We start from the raw sequence: 21,421 nt of genomic DNA on the forward strand, positions 1-21,421 counted from the left end.
AGACCAGTAGAATTGGCCTTCATGGAATCAAATGTGTTCACTCAAGATTAAACAAGTGAAATAATATAATAAAGAATTTACCAGCTATTTGGTTACTATTGTGACCCTCATTGCTTATTGTAGCCAAGTTTTCTTTTCCAGTTATCTTAAAAGCAGCCTGTGTTTCCTTCAGTGAGTGTGCTTACATAAAAGCAAATGCTTTCAAATGTGATTTAGCCTAATTAATAGTTCTTTTATATCTATATTTGGGGGCGGGCGGGGGAGGGAGGTAATATATATAGCTACACACACACGCAAGAGGTTTTACAATGCCAGAACCTGTGGACTTAAAGTCAGTGCGTTGCTGATGTAAGCGGTCATCAGTTTTAGGAATGTTTATGTAAAAAATCAAGTAAAGCTTGCCATAAGCTTTAACAGCTGACGTAGTCATTATAGAAAGTCCTGTGCTACATGCTGAGAAGCCAGGTATAAATACAAAACACTATAGGTTCCCTCTCTTTTTGCGGTCTTTTTAGAAGACTAAAATGACACCATCATACAGTTACCTAAAAGACTTGAGAGGTATTGATTTAAAGCACGATATATCAAGTGGTACTGTAAAAAGGATTTCATGGTCATAAATTTTAATGTCTTCCAATTTTGCACTCTCTCAGTAACTTGTCAATAACAACAATTCTGTTTAAAATATTTGCTGCATTCCTGCATGGCATTACGTCTATTATACCGTTATTTGGATACATAATCTGTGACAAAAATCAGCTGAGTGCTATAAATCAAAAGGTAGAATATATTCTCTGTAAATTGTTCTGGAGTGTTTTAATGATAAAAAGTATAGCTTACTGCTGCAGATATCTTTATAAAAAACAACTTTTTTCAGAAATGTTTTACACTTTTAAAAATCGTATATAAATATTTTTATTTTTGTTATAATTATAGACTGACTTTAAATATAATTTAAAATATATTCTACATTTTTCCCAGAAAGTTAAGCTCCTTAGGATTTTCCAGGAATTATTTATACACCCTTCAATTTTAGAATTAGTAGTTTAGCTAGGAAGAATTTGTTGTACTGCAAATAAGGAACATCATAATCTTATTAATGGTGACACTTGATTAAATTGACTAAAAAAACCTTTGATTAGACCTAATGTAAAACATATTAGTTAAGAAAATTTGTCTCCCCATAATTTCTTTCAAAAAATATAGTTCTTACTGAGTTTTAAGCTTTTACCTATATTTAATCTATTTTTAAAATAGTTATGACATTGAAATTTCAAACTGCATATTTGGATGCCCGTAAGATCATAAACTAAAGGTTGTTTAATAGGAAAGAAAATAAAATTGAGCTACTTAAGGCTTTTTAGGAAACAAACACAGCAACACTAAAAAAATTACTATTTCTTTGCTCATTAAATTAAGTAGATTGTGTTGCTGCATCCCGAGATTTTGTCTGTACTCCAGGTTGTTACTCAGACCCACTGCAGTCCGATAAAAGTAATCCCATTTTTTTCTGCAGTGGTGGTTTCATTTAAAATAGGTGTATCTCTGCGGTCACGCGTGAGACTTCTTGTACTGAGTGACGGGCTGATTCCTAACGTACGGCTGGCTTAGCGTCAGGAGCAACGTGGGAGCAGACCCCGTCGTGCGCAGGAAACCTCCTTAGGTCCTGACGCTTCAAATCTCCCGTGCGTGCAAAAATCTCGCTCCCGCGAGAGGCCGCGGCGTGCGGCGGGACGGCGCGGCCGTGGGACCCTCTGTGTGCAGGAGGCTGCTCACTTGATGGCAGGTTTGCAGGATCAGGCTCGTCCCTTTAACTAGTTTTGTTATCTGGCACAGAGGAGGGTCATTTATTCTGCGGGAAGCTGGGATTTACAGTAGCCTCTCTTTATTAAAACACTTTGAAACCAAAGTGCAGAAAACACACTGGTCTGTGAAATTCTCTTAGAAATAAACTAAAAAATGTCAAGTGTTTCACCTTAAAAACTGTCAAAGTAGATATGTGTTTGTTTTAAGGCAGCTAAATACAACAACAGCTTAAAACGGATCATGTGGCTGTCTATTCACGTTTGAAAATCTCTAGTAAAAAAAGGCAACATCTATTTTTATTTTCTTAACGTATGTTTATACAAGAAAGGATTTTAAAAAAAAAGGCACTTCATGAAACCTCAGGGCACGGCTGGTAGCTGTTTGCTATACTGGTGTCTAAATCGATATTGCAACCTACCTGCAACTGCTAACTACTGCAACAAGAACAATTTAAACAATATTGAGGATTTTATGATGCTATGCCAATACTGAGAATTTAGGGCATGATCCTTAAGTGACTGGTAACTTTTCAGTCCTACAAATCTCTTGCCATCTTCTTCAGATCTCGTTTTCTGAACGCATTTTAATACAACTTATTTAAGAGTGGCTGGAGCTGTTATTTATATAGTTAAATTCAGAGATGCATTATGCTTAAGTGTTATTGACTGCCCCGGCCAAACGATTGCACCTGAAACGAATGAGAGAAGCTGTATGGATTGAAATGGTGAGGGAGGGGAAAGAATCGTGGGTTCTTTCAAGCTATCCTGAATGAAAGCATAGCTCAAGATATTTTTATTCTTAAAAAAATCTGGCAAAAGGCTACCTGCCTGATGTCCAGTTTAAAAAATAAAAGAAACCACGTAAAATAATTCGTTAAAGAGCAAGAAAGTCTGCGAGGCATATGAGAGCCTCAAGTGGTTGGAACATTTTGCTTGAACATCTGCTTGTCGATGCATGATTCTGGTGTTATTAATCTTCTTTGTAGGTAAGCAGGTGATTCACCCCAACCAAATTGCTGTTGTCCAGGAACAGTTCTCTCCGAGCCCTGAAAAAATAAAGTGGGCGCAAGAACTGATTTCTGCTTTTGAAGAACATCAGCGATTAGGCAAGGTAAATATTTTGTTAATATGCCATAGTGGAAACCAAATTGGAATAATATTTAAGATTTAGAAAGATTGGTGACGGCTCTTTGCATTTATCTTACGAAGTGTGCTGTAACTGAGAGTAGTGCTCATGAAATCTGCATCTGGATAGACTATAGAGTGTATATTTATTATAAATGTGTCACTTCCCAATATATTTACAAATCGAGCGGCTATCTTTTTCTTCCCCTCTCCCATTTTAACTTTAATTATTTGATTACACAGCCTTTTGAGTACCTGCATGTATCTGCAGCAGCGGTCAATTAAAACGGCTTCTCCATTATGCCGCAGAGTCACGGTGCTACTGTCATAGGAAAATATTTGCAATCAAAAGGCAGGTAGCCTGGCAGACGCCTCAGACTGCTTGTGCAGACATCATTTGTGGAAAGAAATAAACAGATTAGGAAGTCTTGGTTTTCTAAAAAATCCCTGTGTTGGTAAACCTGTTTCACTTTTGGGGGTTTGATCCTGCAAACATCCCCAGTAGTGAGTGAATTTACTTTTGAGCAGAGCTGCTTGCAGATTGTGGTTCTTAATCATTAAAAATGGGAATGTTTTATGTGCATTTGTACCGATTGCTGGACCTGAAATTTGGATAGAGGAGAAAGCAAATTAACACTAGAATATGATTGTTCCTAATTTAGTGCATCATTGAGTCTCACGTTTCCTGCTCTGTGGGTTTCTGCTATGTAAATATTGCGGTGGTGATGCACAATCTGTCTCCACTTTGTGCCAGTAATACTTAAATTAGGGGTCGCCTGAAGGAAGATTTTATGCTAGTTGCGGCATTGTCAGTTAATTATCTTAAAGGTTATTTGCTATAATCCAGTTTGCCTCTTTTTGAAAGAAAAAAAAAGTTGCAGCTAAATATGTTTATCTTAGTTGCAGCCAAACTCGGGCTAGTTAAAAAGCAAAGTCCCGATGTCAGAACGGGGAGTGCAGATGAGCGGGAACGGTTTGCGTGTGCTTGTGTGGCATTCAAGTGGGAGACAAATCTCTTCGGCAGTGAAGTTCATATATAAGAGTGTGCATAGGGTCTCACTTTCTCTGGTGCCGTATAAAGGTTTTCTGTATGTTTCTTTGCTTTCTGGTGGGTAGAAACAGATTGGTGTGTGTACCTTCCCCGTTCCCCTGCATTTCTGATACTGCAGATGTTGTGCATTAGAAGTGCTAAAAAGGTCAAAGCAGAAATGATGCTTTCATCTCAGGGTAGAAGTGTGACAAGGTATCTGCTATTGCTCTGCCCTTCTCTTTGCCAGGCTATCGCATCCCTTCTGCTTATCGGGGTGCTTCCGATATGTCCACAACTACGATATTTGGGTACTGTCCTGAGCAGTTGTTTCAGGGTCACTATTAGGATGTTGTATGTCTGTACCTCTTTGTTCTGTTCCCTCGGTTTTGAAATTTAGCTGTCTTCATGCAGATGATTTAGAAATAGAAAATGTGTGACTGGTTTTGCCCATTATTCAGATTTACAGAGCTTGGCTCTCTTTAAAAGGGCATCGTTATAAACATACTGCTGGTGCAAATGTGTAGGCAGGTAGATGGAGAAAGAAAAAAGTCAGATGACATACTCAGCCAAATATTGTTTATGTTTATCATGTGTATAATACTATTCATTCAGCTGAATTTAGTGTCAGAAACTCATCTAAGGAATACCCCTGTCATATGAACAATCGACGAAGAGACTGGACTAAATTTAACTCTAGCCCCAGTGTCACACAATCATGAAGTCAAACATGCTTAATATTGAAGAATTCTGTATTAGGCAAGCATTAGTCTTTGGATTTGTTTTGAAGCTGTTATTTTGCTGACATAATGCTGGTTTCTTGCTTATATCAGCCATTCAGGGGGGTTTGTTTGGGTTTGGGGATTTTTTTTTAATAAATGCTTTTAAAATAGGTTATAAGCTTCTATAATCAGCTTCAGGAACAGATTTGCTGAGGGTTTGGGGTTTGGGCTATTTTTTTAACCAACCAGGCTGCATGCTTCATATATTGTTGCACATAGCCGCCTATCAATAAAAAAGGACTGGCAGGTTAATATGTGAACTTCTGGGTCTTGTGTCACTGCCGTATTGCCAGGCTTCATAACAAAATTGGAAAAATAGTTTTCCATGTAGTGCTGCAAACTTCTTAATTGAATTTGCAATTTGGTATTATAAATATGTCAGTAAGAAGAGCTTGGACCGTCTGATTACTTAATTTTTTCTCCAAAGCAAACATATCTCACTGAGGGAGCCTCTTGCTCCGCGTCCTAGCGACATGCTAAAATGTAAGTAATAACTCTTCCCCTACCACCTCCTGACAAATACTCCACACAGCGGTTTTAGTAATCCTCGTGTCCTAATGAAACACCTCTTCTGTTTTCCTTTTCCTTTTATTATATTAAAGTGTTCATGTCAGTAAGACTGAAAATATAGCTGTGGTTAATATGGTTGAGACTTGCATGGTTTTGCCATGTTATTAATCAAAGTTGAAAGCCTGGAAGAAATAAATGTGAGGGATTTGTGCGGCTGTTTGTGTGGTAGATAAGTTACTGGCCTGCGGTCTCTGGGATCATGGTTTGTTATTAATTGGGTTTAAAGTTTGATGCCCTTAGTCAACAACATTTTGTATTAAAATACAGTAATAAGCTTTTATAATCTATTCCAGTTTGAGAGCTACAATTGCTGTCATAATCTTTCTTTGAGAGAAGGCTGAACCAGGCTACTTCGTCCTGGAGGCTGAAATGCTTTGACATAGTAGCTCCCAAACGTGAGTACTGAGGTCAGGAAAAATTAGGATCTCGGGTGAGCACTGCAGAATTGGAGATGTTGTGGCAGTGTCCAAACAGAAGGAAATTAGAGACCTAACCAGCTAGCCAAAAGTATTTGGTCTTACCTTACAGAGATAGTCCAGGTTGAGGGCTTGTTTTGGTTTGGCTTCTAGTTTGTTTTGGTTGTGGGGTGTGGGTTTTTTAAAACATTTCTAATCTGACTGAAAAATAGCATAGCTAGGAAAAAAGAAAGTAGCATTGTATTTTGGACAATTAGAAGAGAAATGTCGAAAAAGTACATTTTGTGTTTTATACAACTATTATTAAGTAGTCTCTTTTGTCTGGAACTTTAAGATCTAAAAATGAAAAGCTTAAAAAGATAAGTATTATTTCCCTATCATGTCAATATTTTTCCAGTAGAATTGCATTCCTAGGGGATATGATTTTCAAAATTTAAAAACTCATCATAAAGAAAGCAGGCGTAGCTGTTGGGAAAGTTTAAATAAAAGCTAAATGTCAGAGTATGTTCAAAAATTAAAAAGAAGCATAATAAACATTGTGCTGGTAGTCTAAAGGACAGTTTCTGTTCTAAATTTCTGAAGTATTTGTACCGCATTAAACAGGGAAGTGATCTTATAAATCCAGATTAACCGAGTCCAAGGGGATAGAGTTAGTGGGAGAAGTTACTAGCTTATTTCAAGAAAAAGCTCTGACTTCTCTCAATGAAGGTACAATAATTTTTGCTGTGTAAGTAACTCCTGCATTTATATTGCCGATACACATCAATACAGACATATAATCTGTATACAGAAATATAATCTCTTCTATATGTAGTTAGTGTCTATATATGTCAAGAAAGTAAGAAATTGAAAATGCATTTTTGAGCCATTTGACTTGTAAATACAGCAGGCATGGTATCATTATCATGATGGTGTATTCCCGAGTCATCTAGTTTTTAAATAAAATTCAGAGAGAAAAAAAAAGCAGACGAGCAAAGTAAGAGGTTGCTTACACATTTATCTCACGTACTAATTTATAAATGCTTTCAAAGCACCCGCACATTAGACCAAGGAATAGCAAAATGCTGCCGCCGAAGTCACCTGTCAGGTAAGGATTATTTAAAGTTAAAGTAATTAATTCACAAACCCACGCTGTAATATGGGTTGAATATTTTAGATCCCACAGAGCAAAACAGAAAGAATATCTGTACATGCCACATACAAATGTACAGACTGTTTCTAAGAAGACCTTTAGCATATGTTTCTTGCATTATATTCTGTGCTGTTGTATATCATGTTCCTGGCAGCTGAGGAATAATATACATGAACTCCAGCGATTTGACAAACTATACAGTTTCTTTTACGGACCTTTCCAGAATTATGAAAAATCTTAGGAACGCATTTATTTACACAGCATCTACCCAACAAAGGAATGGAAATTTCCAGCAGTGGCTCCCTTATAATGCTCTTTGTTTAGCAAAAGCTACCCCAAGCCACTGTATCTTGGAGACGATGCACCCTCGTGCTTGGGCCAGATCCAGCTCGCACCACCACCCGGGGAGGTCTCTCCCCGCTGCCCTCCCTCTCCCAGCAGTGCCGCAGCCACCCAGAGGGCTCTCCATGTACGGCCACAGCCACAAGGGATCTGTCCCATCCCGATCCAGTCCATGGGTGCAGGACTGTGCCCTGGGAGTAGCAGGTTCCTCCAGGCTATCTCCTGGGAGGGATGCGCTGGAGCATCCCTCTGGCACAGGTCTGCGTGGGAGCCCATCAACCTGCAGAGACTATATCGCACTATACAGGGCTTTGTGCAGAGCTGGGGGTGAGGAAGCACTCCAGCTCCCCGCTCCCCTTGCCCAGGAGAGACTGAAGGCAGTGCTTTGAGGTGCCACCAAGCTGGATCCCATCCCAGGGCAACGCTGGCAGCACGAGGTACCTCTGTGCACACTGGGCTGCAGACTCATCAGCCCTCGCTCCCAGGATGCAGGGCATTTGCTGTCGTATATGTTAATTAGGCAATGTATATTCCTCACGCTGCAGAGTGGGGGAATCAAGGATTTGTGATAAATTGCCACCTTTTGTGAGCTTCAGCCTTGAGAAGTATAGGCTCAGGTGCATCTCTATGCAACGATGGAGAGCGCTGGAGGGATTTAAGCATGGGCCACTGTTACGTTGTTTATGTTTTTAAGAAGTGGCCAAGTGAAATTTTAATGTGAAAACTGATCAATACATAGAGACAGGGAGAGCTCATATTAGTACTTAAAGTTTCTCTATACAATTTTATTATTTGAAAGAGATTTTAGAAATGTGTTTTGTGTCACAGCTGAAGGCTTTTCTCTTAGAAAGATCCATCTGGGGGCAAATTTCAAACCTTTACAATAGAGCAGAAGGGGCTGTATTAGCTAATTGCTTGTGCTATACCGGTTCCTACACTGGCGCAATCAGTCCTGAGGGAGTTATGCCAGGTGGGGAGAGAAGGAGACAGATTTTACTATGCGGGGCTGCAAAAGCTCCTAAGCAGGGCAGAAACTCATACAAAACATTTTCTTGCCAACTCCCCTCCCCACCCCCTCCACTCCCCAGCAGGCATTCAGTGGCTCTTAATCTGTTTTCCTCCACTCATTAAAGACCTGTGTCCAAAACATTGGGGGAGAAGGACTCGGATGGCACTTTGACATTTCCCGCAGGGAGAAGTTTCTCCGCGAGCCGGGAGCAGAAGGACGGGTGCTGTGCCCCGCCGTAGCCTTTCTACCCAGAGGTAGCTCCTGAAGGAGGCAGCTGCTGTCCCGGGGAGCGCAGATGCTGCAGAGGGCATGGAACGGTACCCCTCTGGGTTCCTCCTCAGCAAAGCGTGACCCCTCTGTCCTTGTCACCTCAAGGAGGTGCGTGCAGGGTCTTGGTGAGACAGGGTGAGTGCCCTTGCTTTCGGAAGGGCTGTGTCGTGCCAGCACGCTCCCAATGCAGGCAATGCTTTTTTGTGGGCATGGAGCGGGGAGACACCCAACGCTGCAGACACCTGCCCGCTGTCGTGCCAAAACCTGCTCTGCACCAAGCAACCCACCAAGGCAACTACCCACCTCCCAAATCCCTCTTTAAGAAGCATTAACAAGCACTCACAAGCCTCGTTTCAATTTCCAAAGCAGGATCTAACCAGAGATGTAATGTTCTGACCAGATGGCTCTTTTTAAGGCTTACTGAGGGAATTCAGAAGCCTGTACAGCCAAAATATTGTTTCAGTTAATTTAAGTAGCAGCGGTCTTGCTGCTTCTTCACTCCTCTCTGTGCTAGCTGGCATTTTCAGGGACCTGGAGAAGCTCTCTAAAAAAGCTCTGTCAGCTGAAACAGAGAATGGCAGTAACAAAAAAAAAGGGCTGTCCAATCCTATTCAGAAAATGAATCTGAAATTAGAAAAAATATAGACTACTAAAAATAACAGTGATTCCATTCCTGTTGACACAACAAGCTACACTGTTTTTACTTTTCTTGCCTGCATTGTGTTTTATACCTACCTTCCCCTTCAGTACCAAATGCCTTTTGTGTGTCCTGTGGTCATTTTCTTCCAGATGAAATTTTCTAGTCTCTATTTAACAAATTGCTTCGATGACTATAAACCTCAAGTTGATTCTAAATTACTTAATTAAGGGCATCTGAGGATACTGAAGTGTTAGTATTAGTTACTTTTCATTTTTCCATATAATAACCGTGATGCTCACTAGGGGAAAAAAATGCATGGCTGGATAGAATGTTTGTCCAGGAAGCTGCTTTTGTGCTATATAATAAAGATTTGTTTGGCAGCAGCAAGTGTGCTCTCTAGGATTCTTCCGCTCCTGATACATTGTAAGGCGGAGGATGGAAACCAGTGGAGAATACTCCCGATTTCTAGAACTTTCTAGTGTTTCTTTAATTTTATTCTTCCCTACTCTAGAGGAGCATGCAGGAAAGCAACAACCACAATGAAAAGGAAATGAAAAAAAATGTAGAGACAGCAATAAAAACCCTTATATATGCCTTTAATTCAGGGATCTTAAACAGGCTGTTTGCTTAGTAAGAGGTAGAGACTTTGGTGGCTTGAAGGAGTTTCTGGAGCTGGACCAAGCAGGATCCCCTGGCTCATGCCAGCCTAAGTGGCTGTCCCCAGTGGTTCAGGCAGCATGGGGGGGCTGTAAGAGGGAAAACCAGCCTGTCTGGCTAACACAGCAGGCCAAGACGCTTATCCATGGGCTAGGAACAATAATGTCAGTCGGAGGAGACGTAAAGGACATTGTAGGTCCCTGTTCGTCATCTTTCCTGCCCCACTGTGGGCTTGAGGGATCCCAAAGTCTTTCCTACTTGTTGAGCTTTAGAAAGGGCTTTTTCTGTCAGAGTTTTTGTACTGCTGCTAGGGAGTTATTTGAGGTAAAAATTACTCTCTCTTTCGTGTTGCTTTTGCTCTTTCTTTCTCGACCTTTTGTGCCCTTCCTTCTACTCCTAGAGGTAGAAGCCTATGTCATACAAACAGGTCTGCTCCTGGCATTACAAACTGATTTGTCCTCTGAACTGACTAACTGCTTCTGCTCTGGTGGAAGTTTGCACTGGTGAAAAGAAACAAAAGGAAACAAAAGGTAGTGGTATTTAATGTTTTCTTCGTATCAACAAAATGGCTACAGAAACTTGCCGGTGTTGATACTTTGCAGAATTCCCTCCCCATCCATCTCTTCCTTCAACAGATCACAGAGACCCGTTGAGCATCTCCTCTTGCCAAAAAGACATTTTTGACAAGCCTTTTCAAGGATCATTTATTTTCCCCAAAGATTTTGTGTATAAGTGTCTTTGCTCCCATGACATTGCTCCAGAAGAGGGACAAATGTCAAAGATCTCGAAGGAAAGAATACAGAAATACATAACCCAAAAAGCTGTTTGTATCGCTTGCTGTGCGTGGAGTCTTCAGTTTGTCATATGTGACTACACTAGTTATGTGGGCCTACTGCAAAGATACTAAAAGAAGGCCAAGAGTTTTGTGTCAACTTCCTCTGGAGGCAGGACAGGCCTGAGCAAAGAGAAGTGCAAGACATTATCTTGTTATAGCCTGAAAACCGTGCTCAGTTGACCCAGATACCGTTGAACATCACCTAGCAGCTCACTAACCTTTGGAAGTTCATCACTAAAAGGTGGAATCGTGACCCAGCTCTTTTGATGGCTCTTTGGCTACATCTTGCAGAAGAAAAAATTAATTAAACCTGCATTCAGCACTATCACAGCTGTTAGCTTATTTGCTACTCTTGGCTTCCTCAAAAATATGGTTTCAACCTTCTGTTTCAAGGGAAAGTCATTCCTTCGTAGTTAGCATAATCACTCCTCCCCCAGGCACAGAACCAACTCCATTTGCTGTGACCAGGACACTCTTTTGTTCAATACCTGTAAGCAAATCCAAGCATTCCTTTCAAGCCCCAAAGCAAAGATTTCCAAATTTCCTCTGCAGGGGGTTTGCTTAAAGAATGTCTGTTTTCATTTAATCCCAGAGGAATTATCCTCCTGAATGCCATGCTTTTTAGGGGGATCCTTTGCCATCCACCTGCTTCTTTTCCTCCTCAGAAAAGCAACTCTGCCCTTCTTCTAGAGCACAAAACTCTTATTTCCTTGTAGCAGTTTAACATTGTGCAGGATTAGAGATAATGTTCTCAGACCCAAGCAGATTTTAGTGGGTTTATTCCATGTATTTTTGTGGTCTCCAGAAAGTCATAACTAGACCTTAGGAATTTAGAAGTGGACTAGCCACTGAATTACCATGGAAAGAATTAATGTTTCTCAGGTAACTGTGGATCAAAGACTTTCTGCATCTGTGGACTTGAGGATGCTTGTCTATACATGTTCTCCATTTCCCCCTGTGGGAGGTACATAAGGTTTGCATTGGCTAGCTGGCATCACCTGTTCTGCTCGTTTCCATTTATTCTGGCATCTGCCTACGAATGCTGATACAGGTCACAGGGGTTGGAATGGGACTTACATAATTACTTATTTAGACAACTCTGGCCCACATAACCAGAGTGGTGTGGGAGCTCTGGTTGATTCGCAACATCTCCTAATGATGAAGGGGGTGGAGGAGAGAAGGGTGGCTGGCTTACTGGTCTCCCTATGCCTATTTCCCCTAGGTCCTAGATGCACGTCCTCTCAGAAGGCAGCCAAGTAGGGCAAGGAGGTAACCCGACTGCCACACACTCATTGAAGGGATTTGGTCTGCAAAGGAAAGTATTGATAGCTAATCCATTAAGAAAAGTATCTGAGGAAAAGGAAATCTTCCTCAGCATGGCAGTACTTCCAACCCTGTGACAGCAGAGTGCCATCAAAGGCCCTCCCCTCACTTATGAGTTTGCTTGTCTTCTGAGCAACAGTCACCTAACTAGTGCCAAAGATATTTTTGACAATTCCATAAGGATTAGATATATCTTAGACCTATATTTATTTCAGAATTCAGCAGCAGGTGCTTTCTTGTCCCTATTGCAGTTTCACGGAACACGACCTTGGCTTGCTTTTCCTTTTCTTCCACTGGCCTGCATACCCAGAGTCCACCCCATGACAAAGCCCTACCTACTCACCAAGATCCCGTAGCACCTCCAACCCTGCCACCTAAATCGCCTGACTAGATCCCCGAAGTAAACTGCTTTTGGAAAAGTCGGCTGTCTCTACATAGTGGCCAAGGGCAGACCATAGATTGATAGACGCACCAAATGAATATAGCACTGTTGGCTCTATTCTTTCATGTGATGCAAGATAATTGACTTTTTTTCTACTATAGACAAGCCACAGGCTTAATATAGTCTTTATAAATATCTTTAAGAAAGGCCTGGCCACTGTCACATGGGAGTTCCAGTTGTTAGCTACATGTATGATGATATCTGGTAGAACAGGGCATCAAATCAAAGGCTTATTAGCAAAGGTTTACCAATAGTCAAGGTAATTAATAACAACAGCAGTAGTTCCCAAAACCGAGTGCAGAGTTCTCACAACCAGTGCTCACGTTTGGAGTCCCATCTGCAATCGCTCAGGAAGCCAGTAGACTTGTTGGAACTTATAGGACTCATTTGGTACTTTGAAATTTATACGCTTGCTGTGCATTATGAAAGCCGATCCTCATGTTCAGTACTGATGCAGGTTATTAATAGTTTCCAGTGGTCTAAGAATCGAGTGTCCGCAGTAACCCTCTTATTGAGTTTATTGCAGTCACCAGGATGGACGTGGATAGAGGCACAGATAACCACAGCTAGAGGAAATGCTGAGGAAAAAGCTACAAGCATTCCCAGCTGCAGGAGTACCTCTAATTCTTCCATCTTGTCAACCAAACGGGACTAGCTCGCCTGAACACTGTCCCACACGTCCCAGAACAATTATTACTTTACTTTAATTAACACATGTACTTTAATCCAAGCCACAGCTCAGAGAGAAGTGTGTCACATAACTACGAGGTGCCCTAAGTGTTCTGTATCATAATAGTTTTAGCCACCTTGTTTCTTTTGTTAACCCAGTGGTACATGAGGAAACAAAAGAAGGTGGGAGTAAAACCCCACGTAACATTGCATATTATATAAAAAGGTTTCAAAAGGTAAATAATCAGAAGGTCAGATGAAGAAGTATGAAACGACACTTTCCCTGATCTCCTGGAAAAACGTGAAAGGTACGTCACTTGTGATCCTGTCCATCCCCTGTTGTAGTGAAAGTCAACACAATTCTACCATCTATGATAAATGCTACCAAGAGTTGGCTGTATTCTTTCTTCCCCTTTCCTAGTTCCCCCAGAACATATGGATCCCCTGCCGATACAGAAATCACGGACTCTGAGTCCCCTCCATTTACCTTCTAGAAAGGTAAAATGCTTCGTGACATAAAAAAATATATACTCTGTTTATGAGATGTTCATATAGATTTATCAAGTTCTTAACTACTTCCACAAGTTTCCCAGAGCAAATGTTCCTAGATGCTGCTACATATAGACACAGACAAAAAGAGGAGGTCCTCATGTTCCAGGAACCACTGCATTAACATGTTCATCTTCTGGCCATGGCAAATAACAGACCAGTGCTGAAACTCTTTCTGCTGCTTGATACATGTAATTTCTTAAAGGTAAAGGAAATCTTTAAGGATGACATACAGATATGACAAGAGCCATGTCCAAGATCCATGGCAGCATATGGCCAGAGTTTTCTAAGTTGTCAAAGAAGGGCCCTCAATCATATGTTGAACTTTGTTAGACCTGAGTTGGGTTTGGTAGTGGTTACATTTATCCGAAAGGAGGTTCATAAGGTTAAGCTTTGCCAAACTGATATCTTACAAAGTTTGGTTGTGAATCATTTCGATCCCTCCACAGTCACCTGGAAACTTATTGCATTAGACATTCCTAACACATAACTTGATTTTCCCCCTTTTTTTCGTAAGCCTATATCTTCAGCTCCTGACCTGTGAAAATGACTGTTCTTTTTCAGCTCTGCCTTATAACTTCCCTTGTCTGTGGACTGGATCTTTGTATCACCTGGGGCTGACCATGCTCAAGTCTCTTTTTTCCAAGACTATCATTTTTTGCTGTTTCCTTCGGGGGAAAAAAAAAAACCAGCAGCTTTCTATAATTTTAATTCCCTTCCAGCTGTTTTCTGTATTTGCCAAAAGCCCTCTCCACTCCATTCTCAAAGCACTTTAGGACATATTAAAATTCAAAGTAGGGTTGTTAAGGCCTTACTCAGCATGGCCTGCATATTGCATAAATAGCTGTTATGTTTTTAAGGATGTTACTACTGTTTTAACAGAGCATTAAATGCCATTGTGAATTTATTGCATTCAAATACTGTGTGGTTCCTGGGGGATGCAGCAAATTGCACAGTAGTGGCCCTGCATCATTCAGCCTGGAGAAGGTGGCCTGATACAAGAGATGGAGATGGGGAAATGACAACTTGGTGGGCTCTGTGGGCAGCTCCAATGACCAGGCAGAGAAGAGGAGCAAGATGGACCTGCTGCCTTCTTGTTGCTCTGCTCTCACAGAGCTATCCAGAAGAAAACACCCTTGAGTCTTTCCTCGCTCACCAGTCAACTGGGAAGGACTCTTAGCTAGTCTGCATGGTGATCCAAATGGGAAACGTTGCCTGTTCACCTTTCTTCCTTGCTTTCTCCCTGATAGTCTGCCCTGACGGAGTCATACAGCGATCAGGCTGAGGGAAGCCAAAGGCTGTGCAAATACAAACCCCTCTGCTGAGCTGCGCTGCCTTCGCAGCTGTAGAGCAAAAGCGCTCTTACAGCTCTCATGCCCTACAGGCTGGTGAGTGCCAAAGTCACCCTATTTCCCACAGGGCTTTGCCCTTAGCACACTCACTGTGTTGCTGCGTGAAGGACGGCCCTGGATAAGAACAGCAGAATATGTGCTGCGTTGCTGAAAACAGGGGCAATGTCTTTGGCCCACAGAGCCACCCGCTCCTCAGGAGGGCTGCACTTCCCGCCAGAGGGACGGTGGGTGCCTCAGTTGTCCTCCGTTCTCCCACTTCTCATCCCACCCAAGTTACTTGCACCCATGCATCGTCACCCGAAGGCTGCACCCACGGGCTGCGGGCTCTGCCTCTCAGCTGCTCCTTCTCCCATCTCCTCCTCAGCCTTTACCTGGAGGGCCTGTCCCTTCCCAGGGCAAGTCTAACGTCTGTCTCACCTGAGCTCCATTCGCAGCTCTCTGAAAAGGCTCCCACTGAATGATGTATACGGCCACGTGGCGTGCGAGAACCACAGCCACCAAACGCAATGGATGCAAACCCCAGCCTCGCACCACGCACCCGCCATCGCTCCCATTCACGCTGCAAGCTTTCATAAGAACAGACCCTTGGTCCCACAGCTGAACTACTGGAAGTCTAAGTACAAGCTGGAAGCCTGAGATTATTGAGAAAATTAGCCAGAAAGAAAATTTAGATCTATGACTAAATTAATCCCCAGATTAACGCTATCAAAGCAAATGGTGTTTATAGAAAGTCTTGTTTTCTTTATATTCATGCAAGAGAAAATCAAAAGAATGCTGAAGGCAAATTTCATCTAGCAGAATTGGAAAAGAGAGCATGGGGACAAAGCTATAATTACTGGTATTTCCTATCTGTTGAAACCTGTGGGTGGAAAGAGAGGCAGTGAATAGAGTATATTCAATGGCATTAAAATCGGTTTCTTTTTCTGGACTTTAGCTCAACGCTGCAAATTAGCAGGGAGAAAATAAGCCTCAGAGTGAACAGGCAGAGAAGCCAACTTCTTCGTGTTACTCTTTGCTGTCAGGAAAAAAAAAGAAAGGCATTTTTTTCCTTCAAGAATTCAAATTCCTAGCAACCCAAACTACAGCTGCACGCTGACAAGAAGAGAACATACGGCAGATCTCAAGTGGTTCAGTGTTCATGTGTCCACACACAATTATCCTGGTTTCCTTTCTAAACATGTTATTTTAATGATGAGGGGAGAGGCATGCTGTTTAATTAACTCCTGCTTTCGAAAAAAAAAGACATTCTGACCCAGATTCATCATGCTCCAACTTAGGCACCTGCAGAAGTACCTCATTTCAGAGCATCCTGTGTGCAGTTAGTGGAAGGGATAAGACCCTCACGGTCATGATTCGGACCACCAGAGATCAGAATTGCCATTGCTAGGCACCCATCTCTTTCTGCAAACTATTGCAGGTACTTTGGATAACTGTGCTCTGAAGTCAGCCATTTCACAGAACTAGGAAGGATTATTCCTGACCTTAACATATCTCTACTTATCACTGTCATCCCACATGCAAATTTCTCTTTTAATCAATAGCTATTATTTGACTGAATCCCTATAGAAAAATAGGCACAATTAAAACACGTTTTTCTTACAGTGAAAAAAATGTATCTTGCAGTTTGAGATCACTGCATAGACCTGAATTATTCCAAAGAAGTCCTATCTCATAAAATGTTTACTTAGTTCCCAATTTATTTTCACAACAGTTAATAAATTGAATCGTTTGAGGCTGCGTTTCTGTAGAGGTTTAAAACTATAAGTGAAAATGGCTGAGATGTAGCTAAGATAAAAGGTGGTGTATTATTATTATTAATAATAATAATAGCAAAAATAATAATCATGTTGCTGTTGCTGTTGGGGTGATGTAGGGTTGATCAGTTGCTCTGTAAACAAGAAATTCAATTTGAAGCATCTACCAGTGAGTATCTGTCAGTCCCATTATTCTCCAAACCCACCTAAAATACTGCAAGCTATAGTAGGAAATCCTACTTAGAATAAAATAATAGTTTTAACTATTAGGTTTTTAATGGCTTTAATACAGCCTGTTCTTACACGCAACAATATTGTTTTGTATTAGATTACTGTTTAGGGTGGATTTTTGTCTTAACTATTCTAGAATTTGGTTTAGTATTTAATTAATATTGCTTCAGCCAAGCTAGATTTGCCGCTGGAGCTAAACATTTCATAAACATTTTTGTAAATGGGTTGTATTTTCACTTTACTTATTAGAGTCCTCTATTTAAAGATTATCAAGCCTTAAATGAAAACCAGAAAATAATAAACAGCTTGCTCTCCTCTGCACCTCTCTCCCTATGCATGCACAGCCACACACACCGCTATCGTTCTTACCCTGTTCTTGGTGAGCCTCGCTCGCTGTCAAATCTAAGACCAGCCTGTGATCCCGCATCGATTGCAGCAGGACATTAAAAGGGGGTGCGGTGCTTCACAGAGATGCCCTATGCAACACTGGGGCCAGGGAAGGGGAATTGCATCTTTGTATTTGTTTTTTTCAATAATGTCTTGAAGTACTGTCAGAATTACAAATAAGATTTTTTTTTTTGTCTGCTGAACTTTGGCAGTCTTGATGAACAGTGGTTTATCTTCTGAATCCTACCCCAGCAGCACATGTGTGGACTGAAACATGCAAAGGAACAAGTCAGCTTTGGCCCTATTTAAAACGTGTCTTCTGTTTAAGATTTAACTATGATTCATAGTTAATTATTTGAGACTTGTCACTGTGGTACCAACACAAAATCCCTAGAAATACAAAGTGACTTGTGAAACCTGCCCTGGCTCTCAGATGGCCACCGCTGAGGCACACTGGCTAGTTCTGCAACTGCTCAGGGAAATTCCCTACATGCAGTGCTCAGGTGGGCTTTACCTTGGCTCCAGAGCAGATTTGCGCAATATTATCATGCCAGCCACTTGTTTTTTCAGCTTTCGTCCCAGCCCCTGGCTTTGAGCACGGGCCCGGCCTATCTTTATCACCGGAGACGTGATGGATAGGTGCAGCAGCACAACCTCAACACACCCCCAAGTCAGGAAAACTTCCCTCCACCCCCCACAAACGCCTGTTGCTGTCTCCTGACAAAGATAACGCTCCTGGCTTTGCCCTCTGACAGTTTCGCACCAGCCCTGTGGCACAGCCCGGGTGCTGGAGAGTGATGCTGGATGTGGGGAAGAGAGCTGCTCCCCAGGCGCAGTGTCTGCCAGCCCCCCCAGCTGGCACGCACGGCCTCGCTGCTCTTGGCCCTCGACTCTGCCAGCTAGAGAGGCTGAAACAGGCAGGCTGCATGCTGGGCTTCTCTTTTCTCTCTCGTTTTGCCTCCTCTTTGGAGCACTCGGTGCCCACCGCGTTTCTTTAAATGCATTTGCCCCATCTCAGTTAGTTTGTCTCCTAAAACTTGTTCAGGATTCCTGTGGGAGCTAAAGTTTCTTGCCAAACGGATGTGTTTTTAAAGAAAAAGACACAGAAACTACAATTTCCAGAGGTCCTCTCAGGAAGTTTATATTCTCTCTTTTCCAGGGAGCGTTTACTTTCCACGGGAGCATGATCGACATGCCATTACTGAAGCAGGCACAGAACATTGTTACGCTTGCCACAGCCATCAAGGAAAAATGAGCTGGTAAATGAAGCTCTCGCCATGGGGCCCCAGTAGCTGTTTTAAAAGATGACTATAATACTTAGGAGGGAAAAAATTAAAGACATCAAGCTTAAGCAGAAATTCATTTCCATTTTGCAGATCTGTTGTAATTTGCTTGCTGGAATTGCTAATTACTAAAACTATTCCCGACTCAAACCACTGCTCGCTCCTGCACAGCCCATGTACCTCTCACGCCTGCAGTGAAGTTAACATCACTGACTGTGTGACATCACAGTAATTACTACGAATGTGGGACTATGACTTCACTGAAGGGGGAAGGCAAAACGTAAGCTGTGAGCTCTGTTAAAAGGTCAGATGAAAACCAGGTCAATCGCTTTATTTGTATCCGTGCTTCTTCCCGCGCCGGTGGAGAAGTCCCATCAGAAAGGGCAAAGCCTTGAATAATTATGCATTGGTTGAAATAATTGTGATGAAAATCATTGCCCTGTGCGGGCTTCGCATTCCCCCCCTCCCTTCTGTAAACGTCCAACAGCCATTAAAAATATTGCTCCAACAATACGGGACTCTTGACTTTCTTCTCTTTCTTTTTCAGAGGTCGCTATTCAGAGCGTTTCCTCCTGGAAGCGTCCAGCCCGGGAAGGGTTGGACGGCAATAAACTTGTAGTTTTCGGAGACACAATGCAACAGAACTTGTGCATATGGTCTCGAGTCAGATTTACATCACATTAGGGATACGGCTACAGGTCATGTGGGCCGTGTGGTTAACGGGCTTAGTAAAGCTGTTTTGAAGAGGTTAACCCAGCTTGTAGTAAGGGTAAATAAACATAACAACCAGGCATTGTCCTCTATTCAGCATGTACTCTTATATGGAGGGCTAAAGGGTATTGAAGCTGCAGAGGATCAACTTGTGGTTGCCAGAGGACTCCAATGAAGTTTGAAACACCAACAATCAGAGATTTTGTTTCTGTTCCTCATTAAATCATGAGCTTTTGTGCTCAGACTATGAACGACTGTTCTTTAAGAAATTAACAGAATGGGAAGTTTTAAACTATGCACCAACCTTTTCATGACCTACACAGCAGCTATGCTGCTGCACTTAGACAAACACCGCAGGGAAGGCTGTTCTGTTTATTTAAATTTGTAAATAGAAAACAGTTGTTTTTTAGTTTCATTTTTCACCGCCTCCATGGCCATTTTACGTATGGAGTCACAGAGCCTTATTCCTCCCATCTGCTCGCTTAGTATGTTTCCCCTCCATCTCTGAGCAGCGATTTTAAACATTTTGGGTTATTTTTGGTTGAATTAAGGAGGAAGAGGAAGGCAGGAAGGGGGAAAAAATTAAAAAAAAAAAAACCAAAACACCCACCAACTCGTGTGGAAGCAGCGGGGAAAGGGAGCGCAGAGGCGGCAGGGACACAGCTGGGCTTGGCCCAGGGACTGGCAGAGGAGCAGGACTGGGGATGCCCCCCCCTTCCTCATGGAGTTTGAGGATAAGCAGCACAGACCAGACACCTCCACCCACCCACCCAGATCCCGTCCGAGGGCGCTGCGCCAGGTGATCCCTTACAGCGCAGGGACCTCCAGGATAATCTGATTAATTAAAGACTACCTGTTTATATTGCGCCTCGCAGCTCCTCCACCCCACCTCACCCCCCACTCCCCGCGTTTCAGGGCACCCTCCGTTATTAATTCTTGGCTGACTAAATTATGGGTAACGCTATTAAAACATTATCAGAACTAATGAGAAACAATTACTTAGAAGATGAGCAGGGACACGCCAGAGCTGGGCACATGTGTAGTTATCCCCGCAGATTACGTTAATAAATCATCAGGTGCAAGGCACGACAGCGGCAAGGCCTGGCACAGGGAACGGAAAATGAGATTTATGAGATATAGGTTGGTGGGGTTTTTTTCTTGCTTTTTTGCATAATTTTTTCATTAATCTCAATAGGACCCGTGTGGCGTAGATTGTTTTATTCCCTTAATACCACGGGGCAGGGGCGGTGGGAGGGGGAAGGAAGAAGAGGATTTCAAAAAATAATGTCTTCATTGTTTTACTGAAGTCTTAATGACAACGTGTGACAAGCCTGCAGGAGCTGCGCGGCTGCGGAGGGCAGCACAGGGGGGCGGTCGAGGTGCACCCAGACCCCCACCCGGACCCCCACCACACCTGCGCCCACACCAGCCACCTCCCCTCCCTCACTCAAACCAAGAAACAACAACAAGCTCTCCTGAGGTGTTTACGCGCCGACTCTGGCTTCCGCAGCTGACTGCTTAAGTAACTTAATTCTGGGACCCGTACCCGGAGAAACCAAATATGAAACAAAATGCTAGATATATTCAGATTTCTCCTTAAATTTCCCTCACACACACACACACACCAGTGGAAATTCCTGCTTTCATTTAATGGTCTTAGCGATTTTTGCTTTATAAGAAATAAAATGCGATTTATTTGGTTTTTTGTTTACTTTAGGAAGCTTTCTGTGTTTTTCCGGCTTTATTTTTCTCCTCTTTCATTCTTTTTCTCTCTTTTTCTTTCCCGCCTGGTGCTAGGCAAGCAATTGATGAAACAAAACAGATTATAAGATTAGCAGCAGGATTTTGTGCATATTAATGATAGGGAAGGGCACCGAATGGGTTTGTAATTGCAGATCTTGCGCTTGGGATTGGGAACTGTAGCCCGGCTACAGCAAAGACCCCCCTGTGAGGTTTTCACACTGGAACTTAGGGGAAAAGTGAAAAAGTAATTACCAGAGCACAACATTGAAATGTTAAAGCACTTATTCTTTCTTTCAGCGTTCTGTTTTAAAGGGGGAATACGGGCAAAATGGAAAATAAATTACTTTCAAATAAGTAGGTTAGCACC

At 42.3% G+C, this 21,421-nt stretch overlaps 1 protein-coding gene across 6 annotated transcripts in view; it reads left to right on the top strand.

Annotated features, from left to right (window-relative positions):
• Positions 1-19,113, top strand: part of CLYBL (citramalyl-CoA lyase) — a 172,599-nt gene extending 153,486 nt beyond the window's left edge. For 2 of the 6 annotated variants that reach the window (XM_075090089.1, XM_075090099.1), the window contains exons 7-9: positions 2,792-2,916; positions 5,167-5,222; positions 18,477-19,113. In XM_075090089.1, coding sequence (XP_074946190.1) covers positions 2,792-2,916; positions 5,167-5,208 — 167 coding nt within the window. In that variant the 3' untranslated portion in view covers positions 5,209-5,222; positions 18,477-19,113. The remainder of the gene's footprint in view (positions 1-2,791; positions 2,917-5,166; positions 5,223-18,476) is intronic. The other 4 variants (XM_075090073.1, XM_075090080.1, XM_075090110.1 and 1 more) reach the window with 2 other exon arrangements.
• Positions 19,114-21,421: the final 2,308 nt, after the last annotated feature.

This window comes from Phalacrocorax aristotelis, chromosome 1 (genome assembly GCF_949628215.1).
Source record: "Phalacrocorax aristotelis chromosome 1, bGulAri2.1, whole genome shotgun sequence".
NCBI lineage: Eukaryota > Metazoa > Chordata > Aves > Suliformes > Phalacrocoracidae > Phalacrocorax > Phalacrocorax aristotelis.